Source organism: Nuphar pumila, chromosome 7 (genome assembly GCF_984573655.1).
Source record: "Nuphar pumila chromosome 7, dmNupPumi1.hap1.1, whole genome shotgun sequence".
NCBI classification, from domain to species: Eukaryota; Viridiplantae; Streptophyta; class Magnoliopsida; order Nymphaeales; family Nymphaeaceae; genus Nuphar; species Nuphar pumila.
In genome coordinates, this window is record NC_143255.1 from 32,712,594 (window position 1) to 32,734,178 (window position 21,585).

Genomic DNA, 21,585 nt, shown 5'->3' on the forward strand with positions numbered 1-21,585 from the left:
GTGGATAGAAGGACCACTCTGTGAGAGATTCTAGACCTTGATTTGAGGATATGTTTGGGTCTTCTGTGAAAAGATGAGGTCATTTTGAGAATAACATCTTGAGTGAGGTTACGACATGTGACAACTAGCCGCACAAGGCATTGAGAAATGAGAATAAGTGAAGGTTATTCAGGACAAAGAGTCTGTTATAAATAGCGAGGACAACAAACAATGCCGTGATTATGATAAAGAAAACTCCATCCAATAATCAAGAACAAGCTAAAGGAATAGCAGGTCGTGTCTATCATCTGTGACTAAACAAGTAGAAAGTAGTGAACATATACTCTAACTGTCTTAGGTTAAGACTTTTCGTGATTTAGTACAATTTTGCCATCAAAGAAATCATGTATGAATTTTGTCGAGACCAAATTTTAGCGTCAAACTTCTCTTAGAAACTCATTGTGTGTTATCCCGATCCTTATATGTTGGGAGTTCGCACACATATGTGCATCCTTGTCGATACCAATTCTCTCAGACTACGATCTGTACAGGAATCTTAAAATGAAATTTTGAGGATGAAATTCTTTTTAGTGGGAAAGGATGTAATACCCATGAATTTTATCCGATAAATAAACTTGAAATTTATGTCCTTAAACTGGTATAAGGGTATTTTTATTATTGTATGTGTTATTTGTATTCGGATATCGAATATTTTGTTTGGATCTTCAATATCGAATTCATAATATTATATTTGGATTTTTGATATTCCATTTGGATCTTAGATATCGGATCACTAAATTTGATATTTAATAAGTCAAATGGATTGGATCCCTGGTATTGGATCCTCATTATCAGGATCCTATTGGATATTGGATCTAGGATGAATGGAGTGAATCCACAAAGTTTAAATCAGATTCTTAGTAAGAAAACTTTTATATCGGACCTATAACATCTGATGGGGATTCGTAATAGTCTATACGAGGTTCGGATCCACAATATTGCATTTGGATCCAGGACATCAGAGATTTCAATATGACAATGGTCCAATTAGAATTTTATGTTTGGATCAATAATAGTGGTCTAGATCCATGTATGGTAATTCAGATCCATAGTGTGAAGAAAATTTTGGATCCTTAGATTCGTATTTCTTAATAAGGTTTTATGAGAATGATGGATCTTGGACCCATAATAAGTGGTTGAGATCCATGATACTGTATTTGGGTCCAAAGAAATCTAGTTAGGGTTTATATTTAAAAATTTAAAAATGTAATAACCTTAATTTTTTATTAATTATTTGAATTTATACGTAAGTTTCTGAGTTCAGGGATGGAATCCATGTTTCGAATCTAGGACCCATATCAATTAGGGTCCACATATATATATATATATATATATATATATATATATATATATATAATATCATATATATATATATATATTATAAAAAGAAATAATAATAATAATATTATAAAATAAACATAAACTATACGTTAACGTGAGGATCCACAGTTGGATCCAGCCTGTGGATCCACATCGCTTGAGAGACGTGAATCCAACACGCGGTTGGATCTTGGGTCTCGAATCCGGACCCAGGCTGCGCCCCTTGTTAAGAGTACGTTAAAACACACACACACACACACAACATTAAAGTTGTGTTGGCTTGATAAAATTGGCGTTAGGGTTCTCTCAGAACCCTAACGCAGCCGAAGCGGGGGTTATGTGCACAGCCGCCGGGTGAAGGGAGGGAGGTAACCGACCTCCTTCCATTTCGGGGCACCCTTCTACATAACTCCCCTCCCACACCCCTCTTCCTCTCACACTCTCTCTTTCCCTCTTGTGCTTTCTGGCACTCTCGTTCTCTCTCACTTTCTCAATCTCCCTTTCACGACAGAGGATCAAGCATGGTCGGCAGCCCCTCCCACTCGCGGTAGCAACAAAGACTCGCACTGCCTGGTAGGTTTATACTATTTTTCTTCTTTGGGTGTACCGTATGATCAAGCATGTTGTGTGGGCGACTGAAAATCTCTAATTGAAAAAGGGGATTTTTGGGCTTATGGTACCAGAAATCCCAAATCTCAGTTTTTTTTTTTGGGGGGGGGGGGGGGTGAGATTTCGGATTTTCGACTGTAGGGTTTCACTGCGATTATGTGTGTGTATTGTGTTTCAAAGTCTGCATTGTGTTGTGTTCCATCCCAACTCAAGAAGTTTTGAAATTTTGAGGGTTGTTCATAAGGATACAATGATGGTGCCTTCATGTAAGGCTAATCGGTAATATCCTTTGGTATGAATAGCTTAATGGATTTCTTGCTTACTGATTATCAAAAATCCAACTTTTAACTTCCACATTCACAGTGATTAAGTGGGTAGGTTATGCTGCAATTTTTTTTAGGGTGTTTATCGCATGTGTGTGAGCCTTTGCAACACACACCCCTTTGTGGGTTTAATTTAGTGCAAAGGCAGAACCTCAGTTCTGTGTATTTACTATATACAATATAATGGGTTCTATGGGAGGTAAAATTAGAGTTCCTGATATATTGCTTAAAGGAACTCATAATAAGAACAATATTCTGTGTGGGATGTCTTAATCCTATACTGAAATCATTCGAAATTTAGATAAAAAATATGGGCCTGGCTGTAGAAATAGAACTATTAAACCAAACTATCAAATTTTCCTGTTTAACATGAGAGGGTAATGAACTAAGTAATTGCAGTAGGGTACGATTAGTTTTGTTATTTCCATGAGTAAACATTGGGTGTACTTAGTATATCGCCTGAATGACACTAACCATATATTTGTGTGTCTTAAATTTTTGAAACGTCTATACATAGTAAGTTCTGATTCTGCATGCTCTAGGCTTGAATGCAAAAGTTGTTCTACTAATCTGCATACTTGGCTTGGACATTAGGTTATGGTATTGTCTTAATCCTGACATGTGTATCTTACGCCAGACCATAAAGATAAACTTAAGTGATGAATGTTGTTTTCTTTTACTTAAAACGTTCTGCAACAAATTCATTAGAGTACTTCCTGATTAGTATTAAGGGATGATATTGGTCCTGTGGCAGCAAGGGTACGAACATAACCATTTAGAAGTTATATTTGCTGAAAAAATTCTATAATTACTTTGTTTGTCAAGATTTGGTTAACCCATTCACAGTCATGCATTAATTCTTGTGAACTTGTGTTACATACGACCTTGCATATATACATAAAATGTGCTACAGACTTGTGTCTTGCACGAGTTGTAGTAAGTTAAGTGAGAAGTAATAATAAGTCTGAGTTGGTATTATCATTCATGCAATATGTAAAGTCTGACGGTTGGAATTTGACATGTAAAATATTTATATGGAACATTGAAGTTTCTGGTTACTTACTTCCTTGTATTCGGTTGTATCAAACTTTCAATTGTTTTAGCAGCATGTATTACGTTTAGTTAGTAAATGGTTTCATGTGCAAGCATCGACCGTCAGCATGAACATAAAGTCCATTTTTGAGTAATATGATACATGAAATATTTGCTCAGTAAGATATAACTATGGAATATACTTTAAAGCATCTAAATTTGTATGCATATGTTGGACTATATTAATGGATTATTTTTCCTCATGTGTAATTGTTATGGTTTATTGCTGGCACCTGGGTTGCCAAGCCAGGGTATAAAGGATTCTGCATTGATCCTCAAGTTTTGACATGAATACACAAGTGCGGTGAAATATGATTTCTGCCTGACTGGTTTAAAGGTACCGGGGCTTGTGTGTTTGACTGGTTTAAAGGCACTGGAGCACTCTTAGTGTGTATTTGGAAAATCTTGCCTAATTGGACAATATGGGTTGGGCACCTGCTGTGGGTACTTGGGTTAATGAGCTTACAGTCAATGAAAATTATATTAGTGAGAAACTTAAATTTAAATTTTGTGAGTCTAACTGGTTTAAAGGTACTGGGGCATCCGTGTTTGACTGGTTTAAAGATACCAAAGCACTCTGAGTGGGTCTGTACAATAAAATATACAAAAATTAGCTTGTATACCTGATCATGCATAATATTTTGTATTTCATTAATCATTATTTATGCATCATCCATGTTAAAATTGATTTAAAAACCCTGTTTTATTGTTAGTTTTGAGAAACCACTTTGAAATAGAAATTATCAGAAAATTGTGTTTTTAATGTTTTTATTAGATTTAGATTTTTTTAATTGTAGTTCAATTAGTTTAGGTTCATATTAGCTAAATTTTAATTAGTTTAGTAAGTTTTGATTTTTAGAAAAATATGTTTTTCAGAAGAGACCTTGTTTTGGAAATTAGCGAAAAACTTCGTACTCTTTTTTAAAAACTTGTTTTAACCTAATTAGATCATTATAAATACATCTTTTTCAGCCATGGAGGTTGTTTTTTCAACAGCCTTCTTGCTTCCCCTCCTTCTTGCCTCCCTCTTCTCTCTCTCCCTTGCTTCTCCTCTCTCTTTTGCCGATTTCTTTCTCTCTTACTCTCCTCTTCTTCTCCTTCTCTCTTTTTTTCTTCAAGCTTCGAATCCTTTCATCATCGACAACTTCTTCTTCGTCGGGGCAGCATGGATGCAGCTGGATTGACCACCTTCTTCTTCCCAACCTCTCATTCGGGGGCAATCCGCAACGGTTTGCTTCTTTCTCCCTCATCTTCGTAGATTTTAAATTCATAACATGCATTGTTTTTTTCTGCAGATTCATAGCATGTAGCGTAATATGAATTATTGCAATTAGTTTTGTATATTTGTTTTAGCCATTTTATTAGAAAAGAAAAGAAAAAAATCGGTAATGTATAGTTCAACATATAGCGTTTTTAGTTTGCTTTTATTCAGTCAGTATTTGTTTCTTTTCAATTGTTTCAGCGTTTTACTCACTGCATGTTAATTTTTAATATTTAGTTCAACGTCTTAGTCATTCCCTGGGTTTTATTTTTTGTTATTTAGTCAGTTCGTACAACGTGTTTTGTGATATTTGCATTCAGTGTCTTGTGATAATTAGAAGCAGCATCTATTTGATTAACGTTTTATTTTATTAGCTTTTATTATGATATATAGTGAGGTTTTAGATTATTAGGTTTCATCTATATTATACAGTTACGTTTGTAAGTGAAGTGTTTAGTCAATTAGGTGCACCTTTATTATTTAGGATTCACGTTTTTAGCATGTCGTCTTAGTTAGTTTGAGAGTAATTGAAAAAAAATCATTAACTGTTAAAGTAACAATCTTTGGTTACATAGGTTGTAGCTTAATTCATGTTTGACTAAGTTTAAGGTTCAGCATTCATTCAATTCTTTATAGTTAAATTGGTTATTTGCCCATTAATTAGTTAGGAGTTAGATTGTTTAGTTTAGGTATCATATTGCACGTTCTTGTTGTTTGATTTACCAATTTCATAGGTAGGATAATGTAGTTAATTTGTAATACATTGGTTAGTGTCATTCATTAGTTCATTAGTTTTTTTTATCTTGCATATAGTTAATACTAGTTTTACTTGATTCGGGTTAGCCGATTAGAATTAGGTTGTTAATCAATTTTCTTACTTTAGTTGTTATTTTTTTTATTTGTTGATGCTAGATTGATTAGTTAGTTAATTTATCTTGTTAGGTTGATTGCTTTCTTGATCCGTAGGCTAGTTAGTTTCTTGATTTCTTGAACTAGTTAAATTCTTGTTAGTTAGGTTGTTTTGCTATTTTGTCTCATAGTATAAGTTGTTACGAGTTGATTTCTTGAAATAGTTTAGTTCATGTTTAGTTAGTTTAGTCAATTCAACTCTTGTTTTTGCTAAATTCTTTTTATCATTAGTTCATAAATTTGTGTTAGTTGTCTGCGTACTGTGTGTTTTGTGTTTTTGTGTTTTGCAGGTAAGCATTGAAACGTACGGTAGAGCTATTTTTGTGTCCTCGAAGTACCCTCTGAGGTCCCCTCAAGCCCTCAGAGGGCAAAAGAAAACATGCATTACCTATTCCATTAAAGGGAACACAAGAGAACTACTAAGAAGACTCGAATCACTGATGACATTTTCTCTTCCTTAAGAATTAGTTTTTATTTTTATTTTTATTATTTGGGTTGTAATAAGGTCATTAATTATTGTTTAAAGTCCTCCGCAGAGGGTTGCACTCTCTCCTTATTTATTCAATTAATTGATTTTTATTTTAAAGGCAATAAAGCATAGTTAGATTGTGTGTTTGAATACAAGTATCGCCCATTCCCTAAGATCAACCCAGATTCCACCACTCATGCGAGCCGATTTTTATTATTTGGTGTTTGGCTTTCACACTTGTTTTCATTAAAAATATTGTTTTAAAAACTGTTTTCATAAAACTCACACCAATACCTTTGTAAGATAATGAAGGTTGGGGATCTACAAACAAAGTAATAGTAAATTAATTTTGGGAGAACACACCAAAATTTTGTGAAAAATAAATAAATAAAATATCAACCCACTCAAATTCAAGGTTACCTTAGAGAGGGTAGGTGGTATAAAACTTCGGGGACATGCGTTTCTTGTTTTGAGCGACAATGGCTCGTTGGTCCCCAGTCCTCAGAATTTTGGTACTCAGACTACCAATGTGTCCTAAGTGGTAGCTTTTTGTTCTTCTGCAGAAGTTAGGGATGCATCCTGTTTTGGTTTTGAGCTTTGGGGAGGTTCTCTCAGTCACTGACCGCTCCCTTAGGATTTACAGTTTCAGTTAAAATATTTGGGTTAATAAAACACCAATGAATAATGAACCCTCGAATGTTCTCTTCTGAAATGGTTGCCTTGACCCGCGTGTACCCGCGGGATAATTAAAGATAAACAATTGAATTAGATCATCTTAGGTATCACATCTGAGTAGGTAGTGACAGATTTACAATTATACCCATACACCGTTATTTTTGAAATGTGGTCTTTTGCTTTTAGCATTCAATAGAATATGTGGTTATGAGATATTTAAATATTGCTAATGATGTTATTTGTCAGTTAGCTTCTGATAAATTATTGATTGTCGTAGCATAGATCTTTACTTATTCTTGTATTGCTGGAAATCATACACTGCACCCACATCACATACTTGATACATGATATACCTGCAAGAAAAATTACTTTAATTCCTACTTAGACAGTTGTAGTCTAATTCCTATAAATTTACCATTTTTTAGGTGAAGAATAAAACATCATGAGTGGTTGCGGGATGGGGTGTTGATCGAGATATTTGATTTATTGTGTTTTTGAGATATCTCAGATTAAATTTCAATCTATTAAAATTCTTGTTACTTGGAAACTCTGATGTCATTATTTATTTAGAATAAAATAAATGTTGTTGCTTGAACATTCCAGTAATGCGCCTGAATGCTTAATCCAATGAAATGATTGTTTCCGTTGTTAAAAAAAATCCTTTAAAAATTTAGGTTAAAATTTTGGGACATTACAACTATTCACGGTATATGTATCTCTACTTGATTTTCAAAAAATCTGATATTTTTCAAATGTTAAAGGAATTTAAGAAAGAAGTAGAGAAATAAACCGATAAAGTTATCAAGATAGTTAGGTCTGATAGAGGCGGCAAATATTATGGTAGGTTTACTGAGATGGGGCAAAGGGAAGGACCATTTGCATGATTTCTCAAAGAGGAAGGTATTGCACCTCAATATATCATGCCTGGTAGTGCCTATCAGAATGGTGTAGCTGAAAGAAGAAATCATACCCTTAAAGAAATGGTCAGAGCCATGTTGAATTATTCAACACTTTTCATGAAGTTATGGGGTGAAGCCTTAAGGACTGATGTGCATATTTTGAATAAGGTTCATACAAAATCTGTGCCTAAAACTTCCTACGAGTTGTGAACAGGTAGAAAACCATCATTGTCCTATATGTATATATGGGGATGTTCTGTAGAGGCTAAATTGTATAACCCTCTCATTAAAGTCTTTGATCCAAGAACAACCAGTGGATATTTCATTAGTTATTCAGAGATATCAAAAGGATACAGGTTTTACTGTCATCTCATTCACTACAGATTGTTGAAACGGATAAGGTAAAGTTCCTTGAAGATGGTTCAGTAGAATTAAGTGCACTTTAAAACTTTGGTTTTGAGGAAATACAGGATCCAGTTTCATTACCTGTTAAGAAAAACACTGAGAGATACCACATTATTATCTCTAATGATGATGTGATTGATCACCCGGTTGTTGATGCACAAATCCAAAGTGAACCTATTGTGGACAATGCAGATGAGCACGAATAGGATGAACAGGTTCAATATGAGCCTGAAGAATGAACTGTTTGGAGATCCATAAGAGTTAGAAAATCTGTCATACATCCATATTATGTGGTGTACCTTCAGGAGCCTGATGATTTCATAGATATAGATGATGACCTGTTGACTTTTATGAAAGTTGTTGAAAGCAAACAATCTTTGCACTGGATAAAAGCCATGAAATAAGAGTTGAACTCTATGGCTAAGAATCAAGTGTGTGATCATGTTGAGTCACCTAAAGGAGTAAAACTCATAGGGTGTAAATGGGTCTTTAAGACCAAAATGGACTCCAAAGGTGACATAGAGAGACATAAGGCAAGATTGGTTGCTAAAGGGTTCACCCAGATGGAGGGCATTGACTATAATGAGACATTTTCTCCTATCTCAACTAAGGAGTCAATGAAGATAATTTTGGCCCTCGTAGCTCATTATGACTTAGAGCTACATCAGATGGATGTGAAAACATCATTTCTCAATGAGGATCTGAATGAAGAGGTATACATGGAACAACCTCTTGGTTTCTCTGAAGATGATTGTTTGGTTTACAAACTTAACAAATCAATATATGGACTTAAATAGGCCTCCCGACAATGGTATATTAAATTTTTTCAAGTCATTGTGACTTTCAAATTTACAGAAAACATTATTGATCAATGTATATACCTTAAAGAAAGTGGGATTAAGTTCATTATATTGATGTTGTATGTGGATGATATTTTGTTGACAACCAACGATATAAAGTTACTTCCAGAGACAAAATAGTTTCTTGCATCACATTTTGATATGAAAGATATGGGTGAGGCTTCTTATGTACTTGGCATTGAGATCCGTCAAGACAGAGCAAAAGGTTTTTTAGGCCTCTCCCAAAGATCTTACATAAATAAAGTATTAAAGCGATATGGAATGAAGAATTGTTCTTCTGGTTCAACACCCATATCAAAAGGTGATAAATTGAGCCTAAAGGATTGTCCACAGAACGAAATTGACAAAGCACAGATAAGTGATTATCCATATGCATCAGTTGTTGGCAGCTTGCAATACGTGCAAACTTGTTCACGTCCAGATATTTCTTTCGTAGTAGAGATGCTTGGTAGATTCGAGTCTAATCCAGGCATATCTCATTGGAAGGTTGCTAAAAAAGTCTTGCGGTATTTGCAATGGACAAAAGACTATATGTTGACGTATCATAAAGTTGATCATCTCAAGGTCGTTGGCTACTCAAATGCGAACTTAGGAGGATGCCTTGATAGTAGACAGTCTACTACTGGGTATGTCTTCTTACTTGCTGGAGGAGCAATTTCTTGGAGGAGTGGGAAGCAGACGACCACTGCTACTCACACCATGAAGGCAAAATTCATAGCATTGTACGAGACTACTTCGCAGGCTATATGGTTGAAGAACTTCATATCACAGTTAAAGGTGGTTGATTCCATCGAGAAGTCACTGAAGGTCGACTGTGATAATGAAGTTGCAGTATCCTTTTCGAACAACAACATAAGTACTATGTTATGCAAGCATATGGAGCTAAAATATTTTGTTGTTAAAGAAAGGACAGAGAATCATCTAGTGCATATTGTTAATATTGGTACCAAAGAGATGATTGTTGATCCTCTTACTAAAGGGATAGCACTGAGATTATATTCCGAACGTGTATTGAGGATGGGCTTGTTAAACTCTTTTTGACATATGCATATGAATAAAGTGAACACATACAATTTATTGATTCTCATTATGGTTGTTAATCTCATAAGGATTAGAGATTTAACTAAGGATCTGTAGAATAGATTTTTGTAAAGGCCAATCTATTCATCAAGCAATTCTCATAAAGTTTACTGGTTTATCGTCGGAACAAGTGAGAGAATGTTGGGATAAGCCACGATATGTGGCAATTAACCATTTTTTGGTAACTTTCATTTTTGGTGTTCCATCCGATAAGCATACAGGGAGAGAACGGTTACGCTAACCGTTCCCTTGCTATAGCTACAAAAGGGTATCCATGAGCGACCCTGAAAGAAGCGAGCATACAGAGAAAAACACAAAAGAGGGTTAAAGTAACATACCATTTCTGAGCTTTTTCGACTAAAGAGGGAAAGAGGGATCCTGCTCATCGACTGCTGAAGGAGCCTGCGCTCATCGAAGGGCTGCAGTCCGACTGAGGAGCGAAGCTCATCCCGATCCAGCCACCAGCACCTACCGCCAGCCATCAATCCAGGTTCACCAATGGCGGCATCAGGTACGCTTTCCCTTTTTTCTGTTTTGTTGTGCGCATGTCCCTGGAGGATCCCCAACATAGAATCCATGTTGGACCTAAAAGGTTGAATTAGTATATGGAGTCGTGCATCGTTTGTGAAATTTCATACCAAAGCAGTGTCCCACTCGACTTCTGATTAAGACTGTAATTTTTTAATGTAAAAAACTAAAAGAGTTATTTTACTGGGTCTGGTTTATGTAATCTTTACAGGACACAAAATATGGAATTTTTTATATTAGGCCAGATAGGACACATCCGAATCTGATACCAGCACCTCAAAGTCAGATTTGAGTTCGAATACACCCCTCATCTGAACCGTTTCCACCCCTATAAGTTGAGCATACTGTGTTGGGAATCATTTGCTAAATCCTTCATTCGATGCTTTGGACCCTCCACCAGAATCAACCATAATGTACCCCATAGAGGGTTCACAACCCAGGATCATCCCTGGGTATCATGGGGAATTCGAGAGGTTGAGTAACTCCGTTTTACGAGGTGATCACAAGAAACCCTCACAGAGACTTCTATTTCTGGGTTGAGAGCTGAAGTCAGGATTGAAATCCAAGCATCAAGGCCAGCAAGTTTGATAGAATGCTTTGTAGACAAGTTGAGAAAAATACTCTCAAGGCTGATGGCGAAGCATATGCTTCATCCAAAGAATCTCCAAAGCACTAGTAGTGTTAGGGATGCAAACGATTCAGATCTGGAACAGCTAAATACATTGGGGAGTCGGATCCAGAAAACCAAAATTTGCAAAACCACCGTCTTGGACCCTACACATTTGAATCCTGGTGACAAAATTGAGAATGTAAATATTAAAAATTTGTCCAAAGAGTAAATGAGGGCTGAGAGGAAAGGTCCTTGGAATCCACAAAAACCCGAAAAAAAAAATCTTGGGCGAAAAAAGTAACTGCCATCAAACATGCCCATAGAATATTTAGCATTAACGGCATTGCATCACCTGATGCCCGAGAACAACTTCGGAAGAAGCCAGACTTGCTTGAATGCACGTATTCAGATCAAGTCCATCCTCAACCAAGGACCTTTCTCTAGCACTTTTGCCATAGAACACATTGCTCATTCAAAATGACATTCAATTCAGTGCTGCATCATGATTCAAAAAGAGCCATGGCTCAACCACCGCCTCAATTACTTTAGATGGCCTCACACCCATTTGTCATCAGTGTGTGATCAAAGTTTATTTCTTTTATTTCTGAACTAAATAAGGATCAGATATACCCAGTTCTCGGGTTCTGCCAAGTTCACGAATAAGTCACCAGATGAACACAGTTTAAGGGTCTGTCCTAATTGTTCCTCACCAAAGTCGTTCCTGGAATTGAGCCAACTATTTATAAGAGAAAAACACGATTAAGTGCCTGAAGAAGCAATAACCGCTTACTTGCAACTTGAATGCAAGAAATTACAGAGCCACATGCCACCGAGGTGGTATCCCATGTGGTAAACGGGATCTGGGGCCAAGCTGAAGCCCCAGGTTCGAATCCCTCTGACATGGGGCTTAAGAGATATCTGGTAGGGGTCGGTCTAACCACAGCTTGCCTTTCAAAAAAAAAATTACAGAGCCACAGGGTGAAGCACCCACAAGTCGAACTCCAGAAGAAATTGGGTCTGAGGCACACCATTATCCCAAGACAATCACCTACTTCTGAACTTAAATCGGATGCTTAATGATCCTTGATTCAGTACACCAGTCTATAGAGGTTTAACTAACTAGTTACAAAGATGTACGTCCTAAGCAACCAGCATTCAAAAAGGCCAATAGACCGACCAGAAACATTTGAGGAATTCTTCAACATCTGCACTGAGTAGGACCAAGGCAGCTTCATTTTTCTGAATTAGCAGAAAATCAAATCTGAAGAAGCGGCAATGCCATTATGGCACCAAGAACTGAGAATATAAACAGCAGCAGCCAAAATGGAATTTTGTTAGTATGCCGACCATTCCTTTTGTCAATCACTCTGTCATCAGCTTCTCTTTCAATGTCTCCAGTTGCAGATGCAGCATGAGGTTGTTCTTTCTCTGCCAACCTATCTGAATTCAGCTTTTCTAGATTTTGTTGCTGGTTGTACTTCTCAACGTGTTCTGGGAACATTTTTCTGAACATTGGACTACAAAAGAAAACAAATAACTAAAAACCGTTTTCTTCCAAACTAGAGCATCAGAAGATGAAGATAGAACATAAAACTATTGTGTACTCGGAAGTATGAAACTTTTATAAGGGTCAATTCCAAAAGTTGTTTCCTTTTTTCAAGCACAACTTGGTGTGGGCTGAAGACCTTAATAGAGAACCCCAAGTAGGTAGGCCCAACCCAACAACAAAGACTGATCATCAATGAAAATTATAAAAGCACAGAAAATTTTGCTGAATGAAAGTATTCATTTACCTCTTACAGTTGAATGCAAGTGAAGCCTGGGCAAGCCTTTGCTTTTCAGCATCAGTAGTAGACACACTGCCAGTGGTAGGACTATTATCCATCTGCACAGGTTAAAAGAAATAGTTAAGCTACAGGAAATAAAATCTTTTGGAATAAAATGAGAAAAGACCTAACAAACAGCTGAAAGATTAAAAATGACCCAAACTTGAAACATCATGGACTCTGTGCCCCAGTAAAGTTGGTATGACTCAGAAGTCAGAACCTATGTCACGTAAGTGCAGGTGTGGGTGAAGATGTGAAGGGTGCAACATGGCAGTGACAAAAAGATTGGGTGTCGGAGTGTGGATATATATATATATATATATATATATATATATATATATATATATATATATATATATATATATATATATATAGGACTCTGTTAGGGTCAACTGAATCCAGTTTTGGACAGAAATAGACCCTGGAGTGGTTGACCACACCTGACACTGTGGAAGGGACATGGGTGCGACATGAGTGCGTTGAGTCGTTGACCTATTAGAAGAGTCCGTGTTACATAGCTCAGCACTCGCTTGACAAGATAGGATTTGCAAGCCTAAACATGAACTTGGGCCTAGCCAAAAGACAAATCAGCTAAGTCTGAAGCTGAATGCCAGCAGGACTAAACTAGATTCAATGGTGGTGTCCTAATGAGCTGGAGGGATTATCGGGTGGTGATGCTTTATATTTGTGCATATATGCACATGCCCCGCATCTATATTAAACCATCACAGAAGGAAACAACATCAAATTAGACTGAAATTCAACAGTATCAGATAATTCATATTTGAGGAGAACAAATATAGCAAAATTTCACAAAGCTAGTGTAGAGTCCTGAATTATAAACTGGACCCTATAATTATAATCGAGGACAAGAACCGAAAGGAAACAACCACATAAAGCTTTATAGGATAGCTATCGAGAACTAAAATAGCAGCCATAAAGAAACTGATACACAAAAATCGAACCACACTCACCATGAATGAGAGAAGCCCCGTGAGTATGCTGATAAAGAAATTATAGTTGCAGAAAAGTCAGTAAATATAAACCATAAAAAGGAGTAAGAGCATAATATATATCTACGTCAAAACATTTATTCAACGCACCTTGCTACTGACCACATGGGGTTCCATGTCTCAGGATGAACTGAAGTAAAATGGGAAACAACATTCAGCATGTGAAAATCACATGAAATAATATGGTGAGTCTCCAAAGATAGGTAGTCACTTACAATCACTCATAGACATGCAGATTCTCTTCTGTGTAGCAAATCGGCCATTAGGAGTATTCATGCTACATAAAAAGACATTAACATCAGGATTTTGATATTCAAGGGTGGGGAAAATTAGACAGCGTGAGATGCAGCAATATCTGCTCTTAAAATTCCATGCTCATTCAAATGCAAGTGACCATGTACCTGATGCTTGGGGGTTTGAATGGATAGTCAGAAGGGAACTTTAACTTTCCATAGTAAACACCACCTACATGTTATTAAGAAAAGATCTCAGACAGGTATATGATACAAAGGCAATATTGAGTCAAAACTCATCTTAGACTAGCCTAGATTATGACAATCGAGCAGAACTACAATGGCATATCATAACACTTCAATCTACACCACAATCTGTGTGTGCCTTGTCATTCAAGCTTCACATACCTGAAAATGGTGTGCCTTCACTTCCCTCTAGTACATAATCTGGAAAGGATAAATTGAAAAAGAAAAATCATCTCCACAAGCTCCAAAGTAGAAGACTGGAAGGACTTGATGGCAAAAATAAAAAATATAGAAACAGAAACAGTGATAGTAAAAAACATACAAAAAACAATGTCCTTAAATGTCAAAGGAAAGCCTTCTTTAGACACAGTTAAAGGCAGCCAGATGCAGTAGTTTTTAGTAGAAATAGACAACTTGTGCTATCTGACATTAAGCAATAATTTGCACTCAAAACATGTTAGACTTATATACGAGCTTTGAGAGTTTTCATCAAATGCAAGCACGGATGAAGAGGGGTAATTTTATATTGAGTGTGTTTGAAATAAAGCCCTGCAAGCCATATTCTTTGTTCCACTTTGGGAATCTGTCATTTCAATCAAAGCCTTCACATCCTCATAGAAGAACTAAATCCAATGATTAAAAACTTATCATTCATCAAGACCCAAATGTTAGACGATAAGAGCATAATGGTCATGGTTTCTGGAATGATGAAATGAAGCACCTTGATATGATCATTGAGATCTTGAGAAAGGACAGATGGTAAAGAATAGATACTGACAGCATGAGTTATGCACAAGCAGGAAAATATAATTTTGATAAATTATTAAACTTACGCCACTCGAGGATATCGTTTGGATTTGGACAAGCTAAAACATGGGGAACTGGCTCCTACAACAAATTCAGAAATACTTCAAAGTCACTATGGCAGTAAAGGCATATAATACAAGAAATAGAAAAAAAATGCTGGGTGCACCACTAGCATCACTAAGTACCAATGGAAAATGACAAAGTGTTGCTAAGACTCAACAGAAAAAGAAAAGCAAAACAGCCTTTTTTCAGGAAAGACTTATAACACAGACACATGAATACTTTGCAGCACGTATCTATGAAAAATCAGACGCATAAAATTAAAGATCGTGAGGGTTAAAAACATCAAAATAAATTATAGAAAGGACTAAGGAGTATACATACCTTACACAGCGCCCGATATTCCTTCTGAAGACGCTTGACACAAGCCCTGTCTCCCATGAAAAAGGCTTCAGAAGAAAAAACCTCTAATTTAGTTTAGTAGAAACACCTACAAGCACCTTTCTCTTATATTCTGCAAAACCTCCCAAAGATGTTGTTTGTTCAAAGCCTACACAAATATATGAAAGTGAACAGTTTCAGAATATAAAAGGTGGTCATTGTCTTCAGAAAAACTTGAATATGAATTTAAGCACAGGGCAGGGGGGAATAGAAAACAGTTTTATTTATTTCTCCATCATGATAGTTCACTTCTAGAACTGACCCCAGTTTTTCTTTTGACCAGGCAAGCTGGGGAACAGTCACCAGTTTGATTCAAACCAGATGTGCATAGTGTAGTCCTATGTCACATGGGTGGGGGTGGGGGTGGGGGTGGGGGTGGGGGTGGGGACGGGGGTGGGGGTGCAGCACTTTCAAAAAAATTGGCTGCGGGGGTGCGGCAAAAATATAAAAAAATTTATATATATAGTCCAAAAGTTGGACATAAATGACCCTGGGTGCGTTGACTGCACCCAGGGTCAGGTTGACCGCATCGGGATCGGGTGCCGGTGTGACGCAGGTGCGGCACCTAGTTGAAGAGTCCCTGTGACATAGGCGTAGTCTTATGCCAAAGGAACAAAATATTATTTGCTGAACTCTTAAAAGAATAATAAACCCAAGGGAAGGAACATTGCCCCAAACCTAATATAGCCTAAAAAACTATAAAACCATAGTTCACAAAATGAAAAAGAACAATCCTTTTTTTTCATTTATTTGTAGCACTCCGATATTATCCCCAGAAATATTTCATATGACTTCAAAGGGGATTGGAGGCACCAAAGTGAAGTAGGAAAATTCCCAATAAACAACTGTACTAAAAGCTAGATTTCACAAAGGTCGTGCTGTCTTTTTCAGTACTTAGTTTTTTCCATTTTGAATTATCTTTTTCATAAAAGTCAGAAGTTTGAAGAATGTTTGGAATACTCAATTACTCATATGCATTGGCTTTCAAACAAAGTTATGGGATTTGGTCTGAAAGAGGGGAATTTGAAGAAGCTAAGAGACACAAACACTATATCCAATGCCAACCCACTGAAAAAAAAACACCTTGCAGATATTGGAGACAACAATGGCACGTCTACATAAAATAACAAAATTAAGACAATTATCTTGAAGCATATGCAAGAGAAAAGGATGAAAAGATAAAATCATGTAAGATTCCTTGATATAAAGAGAAGGTTGGTGACATCCTACTTCGGCAAAAAAAGGATTTATACATCACAGTAATTGTATAGATATGTTACAATGTATAGTTTCCAACATTTATACTTGTGTTATGTCTTCAATGGAGAATCCTTGCAAGGTTATCAAGTTTCGTGTTGAATTCCTTGGAGTGACAATACCATAAAGTTGTTATACACATATTGGTCAAATAATATTTAAATATATTTATAACTATTTTTATGAATTTCAATATTTCCTTATAAACAATGCTCGAATTTTCCCAGCATTTGATCCATAAAAAGAATGTCATGAATTGAGAAAAGTTTCATGCAATCTTGTGAACTGGGCATCTATAGCAAAGTGCTCCTTCAGAATATCAGATCTTAGCTATTCGCTCCACTGCAAGACTGTACCACACATTAGAAAGGTTGGAAGCGCTGAACAGGATGCTTGTAAAATGGGTGACTAAACACCAAAGAAAAAGACAGCATGTAGGTGCAGTATTAGATCAAAATAGAAGCGCTTAGGACAACCATGAAATTAAAAATGCTTATCAATTTGTGGAGTGATGACATTTTAAATAGTTCCTGGCTTGGAAAGTTCTGACGGCAACCTGCACTCAAATAATCCAAGGGATTCTTTTGTGAGGCCAGAGAGCTACGAAAATGAATTGCATGAACAGGATTGTACATTGAAATCAGAGTGAAGGTCAATGGTGGATGGGCTCACAAACAAATGGTTTCTGCTAGTGAAACGCATCCACAGGTGGACTGTTTAGAAAGATTCAAGGGCAAGTAGTTGCTACTTGAAATTGATGGAACGAGCACTTTTACCAATACCTATCAGAAAATAGTAGGGAAAGTGGTCCTCCCTCCTCCCCTTGGGAGAAAATATTTGCTTGGCTAGTTATACATTACAAATTGTGTAATATGGACACCTGCAAAATAGAGATTGCCATCTTGACTGGCAACGACATTCTGCCTGGAGCTGATGTGCCACAGTTCATTTAATTCACCTTTTCTCTTTCATGAGATCTTCCTATTAGGACTGCTCAAGGACAAGAAAATAATCCGCCACGAAAATTCTTTAGAGTTCATTTTTTCGTATGGTGGGTAAATTTGGCAATGGCATAACACTGTGACCCACATGGATGGAAAACAGCCAGGAAGTTGGCATGGGAGAAAAGACATATTTCTCACTAGTTTTGGTAGGGTTTTGACAGTGCTCACTGTGACCAGACTTACAAATAACAGCAGGTTCTGAGAGTGGATCCTGTAAAACACTGGGTGAGATTAACCACCACAAAACCCACCCCTTTGTACTGTACCTCAGTACAAGTGGGGCCCACATAGGGTTGGGTTTTGTGGTTGTAAACGCTGGGTGAGATTGCTAATCTCACCCAGTGTTTTACAGGATCCGCTCTCGCAGGTTCTGGTAAGCATAATAAGCTTTCCCTCCTAATCACATAAAAAAAGCATATTTCTTTTTCTTGCACCATCATGTTGATACTAAACTTTGGTGGGATTCCTTGTGAATTTTTTTTCATAATCTCTCCTTTCCAAGAGACGTTTCCATTTAGGTCTATAGCAGGAGAAAAACACAAAAGAAAAACAAATGGGCAAAGAATTGATAGAGATGGGAGAAATCCACACATGCAAAAAGAGGCAGCTCGACAAAATATGCAACGGACTCCTTGTTTAACCTTTTTTGCAATCTCACCTTTCCGAGTGATGTTTCTATTTAGGTTTATGGCAGGAGGGAAAAAAGAAAGAAAAACAAATGGACAAAGAATTGATAGAGATGGGAGAAATCCACACATGCAAAAAGAGGCGGCTCAGCAAAATATGCAAAAAGGTCAGTAAATCATTGAACTAACTTCTATTGGAAAAGATACAAAGAAGAATATAATGGAATTTGGAAATCATCCAAAGCTATAAATCAAGGGAAGTATCATTTATGAATGACAATGGGGAAGTAATAGACCAGTAGACACAAAGGGCATGTTTGGAAGAAAGAAAAATTCTCATAAAAAAATAAAGTTTTGCCTATGAGAGTTTTTGATATGAGAAGTTTTCCAAAACAAAGTTTTTCGCTTGTTTGTGTAGCATGAGAAAAACAGAGTGGGAAAATGTGAAAAAAATGAGAGAGAGAGAGAGGAGGAGAAGGGTGGTGGTGGCGGTGGTGGTGAGATGGTGGGTGGTGGTGGTGAGATGGGTGACATTCCTCCCCCCCCCCCCTTTATGGAGGAATGTTTCCTATCAAAAAGTGTACTTTTTAGAAAAACTCTCCCGGTGAAGAAGTCTCTAGTTTGGAAGGGTCGAAAAATCCGTACGGATTTTCCATTTTGCATCACTTTCCCTACATCTTTCTCGCTTCCAAATGTGTCCAAAGAGCAAATGGAATGATCTAGCAATAAGTTCCCAATATGCAAAACACCAAAAAATAAGGGTTCAACAGTTTTACTAGCATGTGCATTCTTTGCTGATGATACAGTGAGTAGGATAAACATGACTACTGGTATTTACATTTAAATCACTCTTCCTAAAGGTAGGACAGAATATTTGCAGTATACATCAAGAAGCAAATAGTCAGCACTTAATTAGGAAGATTGTGCTTGCACAGAGAAAAACATGGCCGATGCTGCCTCAACATGATGGTAATTAGGATGAGAAAGAAAAGTGTGGGAATTTTCATTTGGGAAATTCACATAAAGGCAAAGTAATTCATGAGGAAGAAGAAAATGTGTTCAAGTTCCAAAGCTTTACAACCCGCAGATATCAGAACAGAAATATTCAAGATAATATGTTAACACTCAAATATACAGGCAGGATCTTGAGGAAATCACAATAATAACACAAAGTTATCAAAATGAAGGAGATAAATGCAAACGGCACTGGCAGCTAAACTAGATACAACAATAATTCTGTACAAATAAATAAACATCCCTGCAGATCACATGCCAAATACCAATAGCCAATGGAGTAACCATGCACTCTTATCATAAATATCCGAAAAAGTTAATGATATTTTATTTATGAGGAAACAAAACACCTCATGTTATCCTTCAACTGTAGCACTTCGAGCTTATAGGAATGACCCAGATTGTGGACTCTGATGTATGGTGGGATCCCGGGATCCCCTTAGCCACCAATGCGGATTCAATGGAATTTTTGGTTTCTTGCAGGCCACATCCAGCTTCCAATTCAAACGATGCTGATGTGGATGTGTATTGCACCGATGCGGAATCGGTTGAAGAATTGGGTTGGCAAAGAGAGGGAAGAGAATCAACACATCCACATCCGACTTCCAATTCCCAGGTATCACCCAAATAACACAAGCTCTTTACCTTTCCTAATTTTAGTTTAAAGGCAATCTACATAAGCCTCAACTCAGCATTAGTTAAAATCAACACATCCACATCCAGTTTCTAATTCCCAAGCAACATAAGCTCTTTAGCTTTCCTATATTTTAGTTTCGACGCAATCTACATAACATCAACTCAGCATCAGCTAACCAAAAATCCCACTGATCCCAACAAAAAGTAAATCATCTTCACGCAAACACTCTATAACACCAACAAATAAATATCCCAAAGCCATGCTTTGTAAATGGCATTGTAATTTATTCTCAAGAATCCCCATTTCATATTAAAAGAAAAGCGCTACAACTTTTACGACTCTGCCGCTCTGCCCATAAAGAAAAAAAGAGATGGGGAAGGTGTTTGGGATAAAGAGAACAAAATCATAAATTCAAACGCATAGACGCCAAAAAAGCGCCATCCAAATCGAAAAACCAAATTAAGCAGGAAAAAGGATTTAGGGGTTTTCTCGTGAAAAAAAATCGCCAACGCCCAATTCGAATTTCGATGAAAAAAGGCTAAATCTGACCACAAAGACATTAAAGATGAAAATCAGATAGAAGATTCTCATCGAAATAATGACAAGCAAACTATAGTTTCACCCAAATAAAGAGAGAGAGAGAGAGAGATCACCTTCGATTGCACTCTTCCATCGCGTCCTCTTACATCGGAAACGATGGAACGGATCAAGAAGAGACGATGGGAAAGGGCACAAAATCGATGGATTTTATGAACTTCGTTCTCGTTTAGGTTTCCAGAGATTATAAGGAGAAGCAATAATCTTATGCGGATGTCTTTCGAAATGACTATTTTACCTACAATGATCGCCACAATTCTCTTCAATATTTCATGATCTAAGATGTGCTACAGTGGGGGTAGTTACGGAATAAAATAGGCCCATTGCTGACCATGTGAAGGATTGCAAAAGTGGAAAGTATGGGTTGGGCTGGTAAACGAATCAAACGAGCCGAGGTTGGACTCTTGTTCGCGCTCGACTCGTTAAGAGCACACTCCTGCTCGGACTCGGCTCGTGACCTCACGAACCGACCTTTACGAGCGGATCACGAGCTGTTTCATTTTCTAAAAAGATTATTTTTTAAATAGTTTTAAAGTTTGATAATATGTAAAAATATATATAATACATGTATAAAATATATATAAATAAGGGTGTAATTGGGTCGGCTATACCTGACCCAAACTGACATGCCAAACCGGATATGCCCGACCCGATTTTAGTGGATCCATGGGTTTGAGTTAGGTCCAAAGTAGACCTATAATGAAAAAGGGTTGGGTCTTTGGTGTGAAAAATGAAGATCCCAACCTCTTTTTATACCCGACCCAAATGGTTTCCCATATTGTAAATCCAAACTGACCTAAACCCA

General features: G+C 36.9%; 1 protein-coding gene across 1 annotated transcript; it reads right to left on the reverse strand.

Moving 5' to 3' along the window:
- Positions 1 to 11,623: 11,623 nt before the first annotated feature.
- LOC149831811 (ubiquitin-conjugating enzyme E2 34-like) lies at positions 11,624 to 20,935 on the reverse strand. Its single transcript, XM_090012243.1, has 10 exons — positions 20,837 to 20,935; positions 15,589 to 15,754; positions 15,231 to 15,285; positions 14,560 to 14,598; positions 14,320 to 14,383; positions 14,134 to 14,195; positions 14,009 to 14,048; positions 13,880 to 13,907; positions 12,873 to 12,964; positions 11,624 to 12,596 (listed from the first exon to the last, which is right to left on the reverse strand). The coding sequence occupies exons 2-10, from the start codon at positions 15,643 to 15,645 to the stop codon at positions 12,335 to 12,337; spliced, it is 699 nt and encodes a 232-aa protein (XP_089868369.1). The 5' UTR covers positions 15,646 to 15,754; positions 20,837 to 20,935; the 3' UTR covers positions 11,624 to 12,334.
- Positions 20,936 to 21,585: the final 650 nt, after the last annotated feature.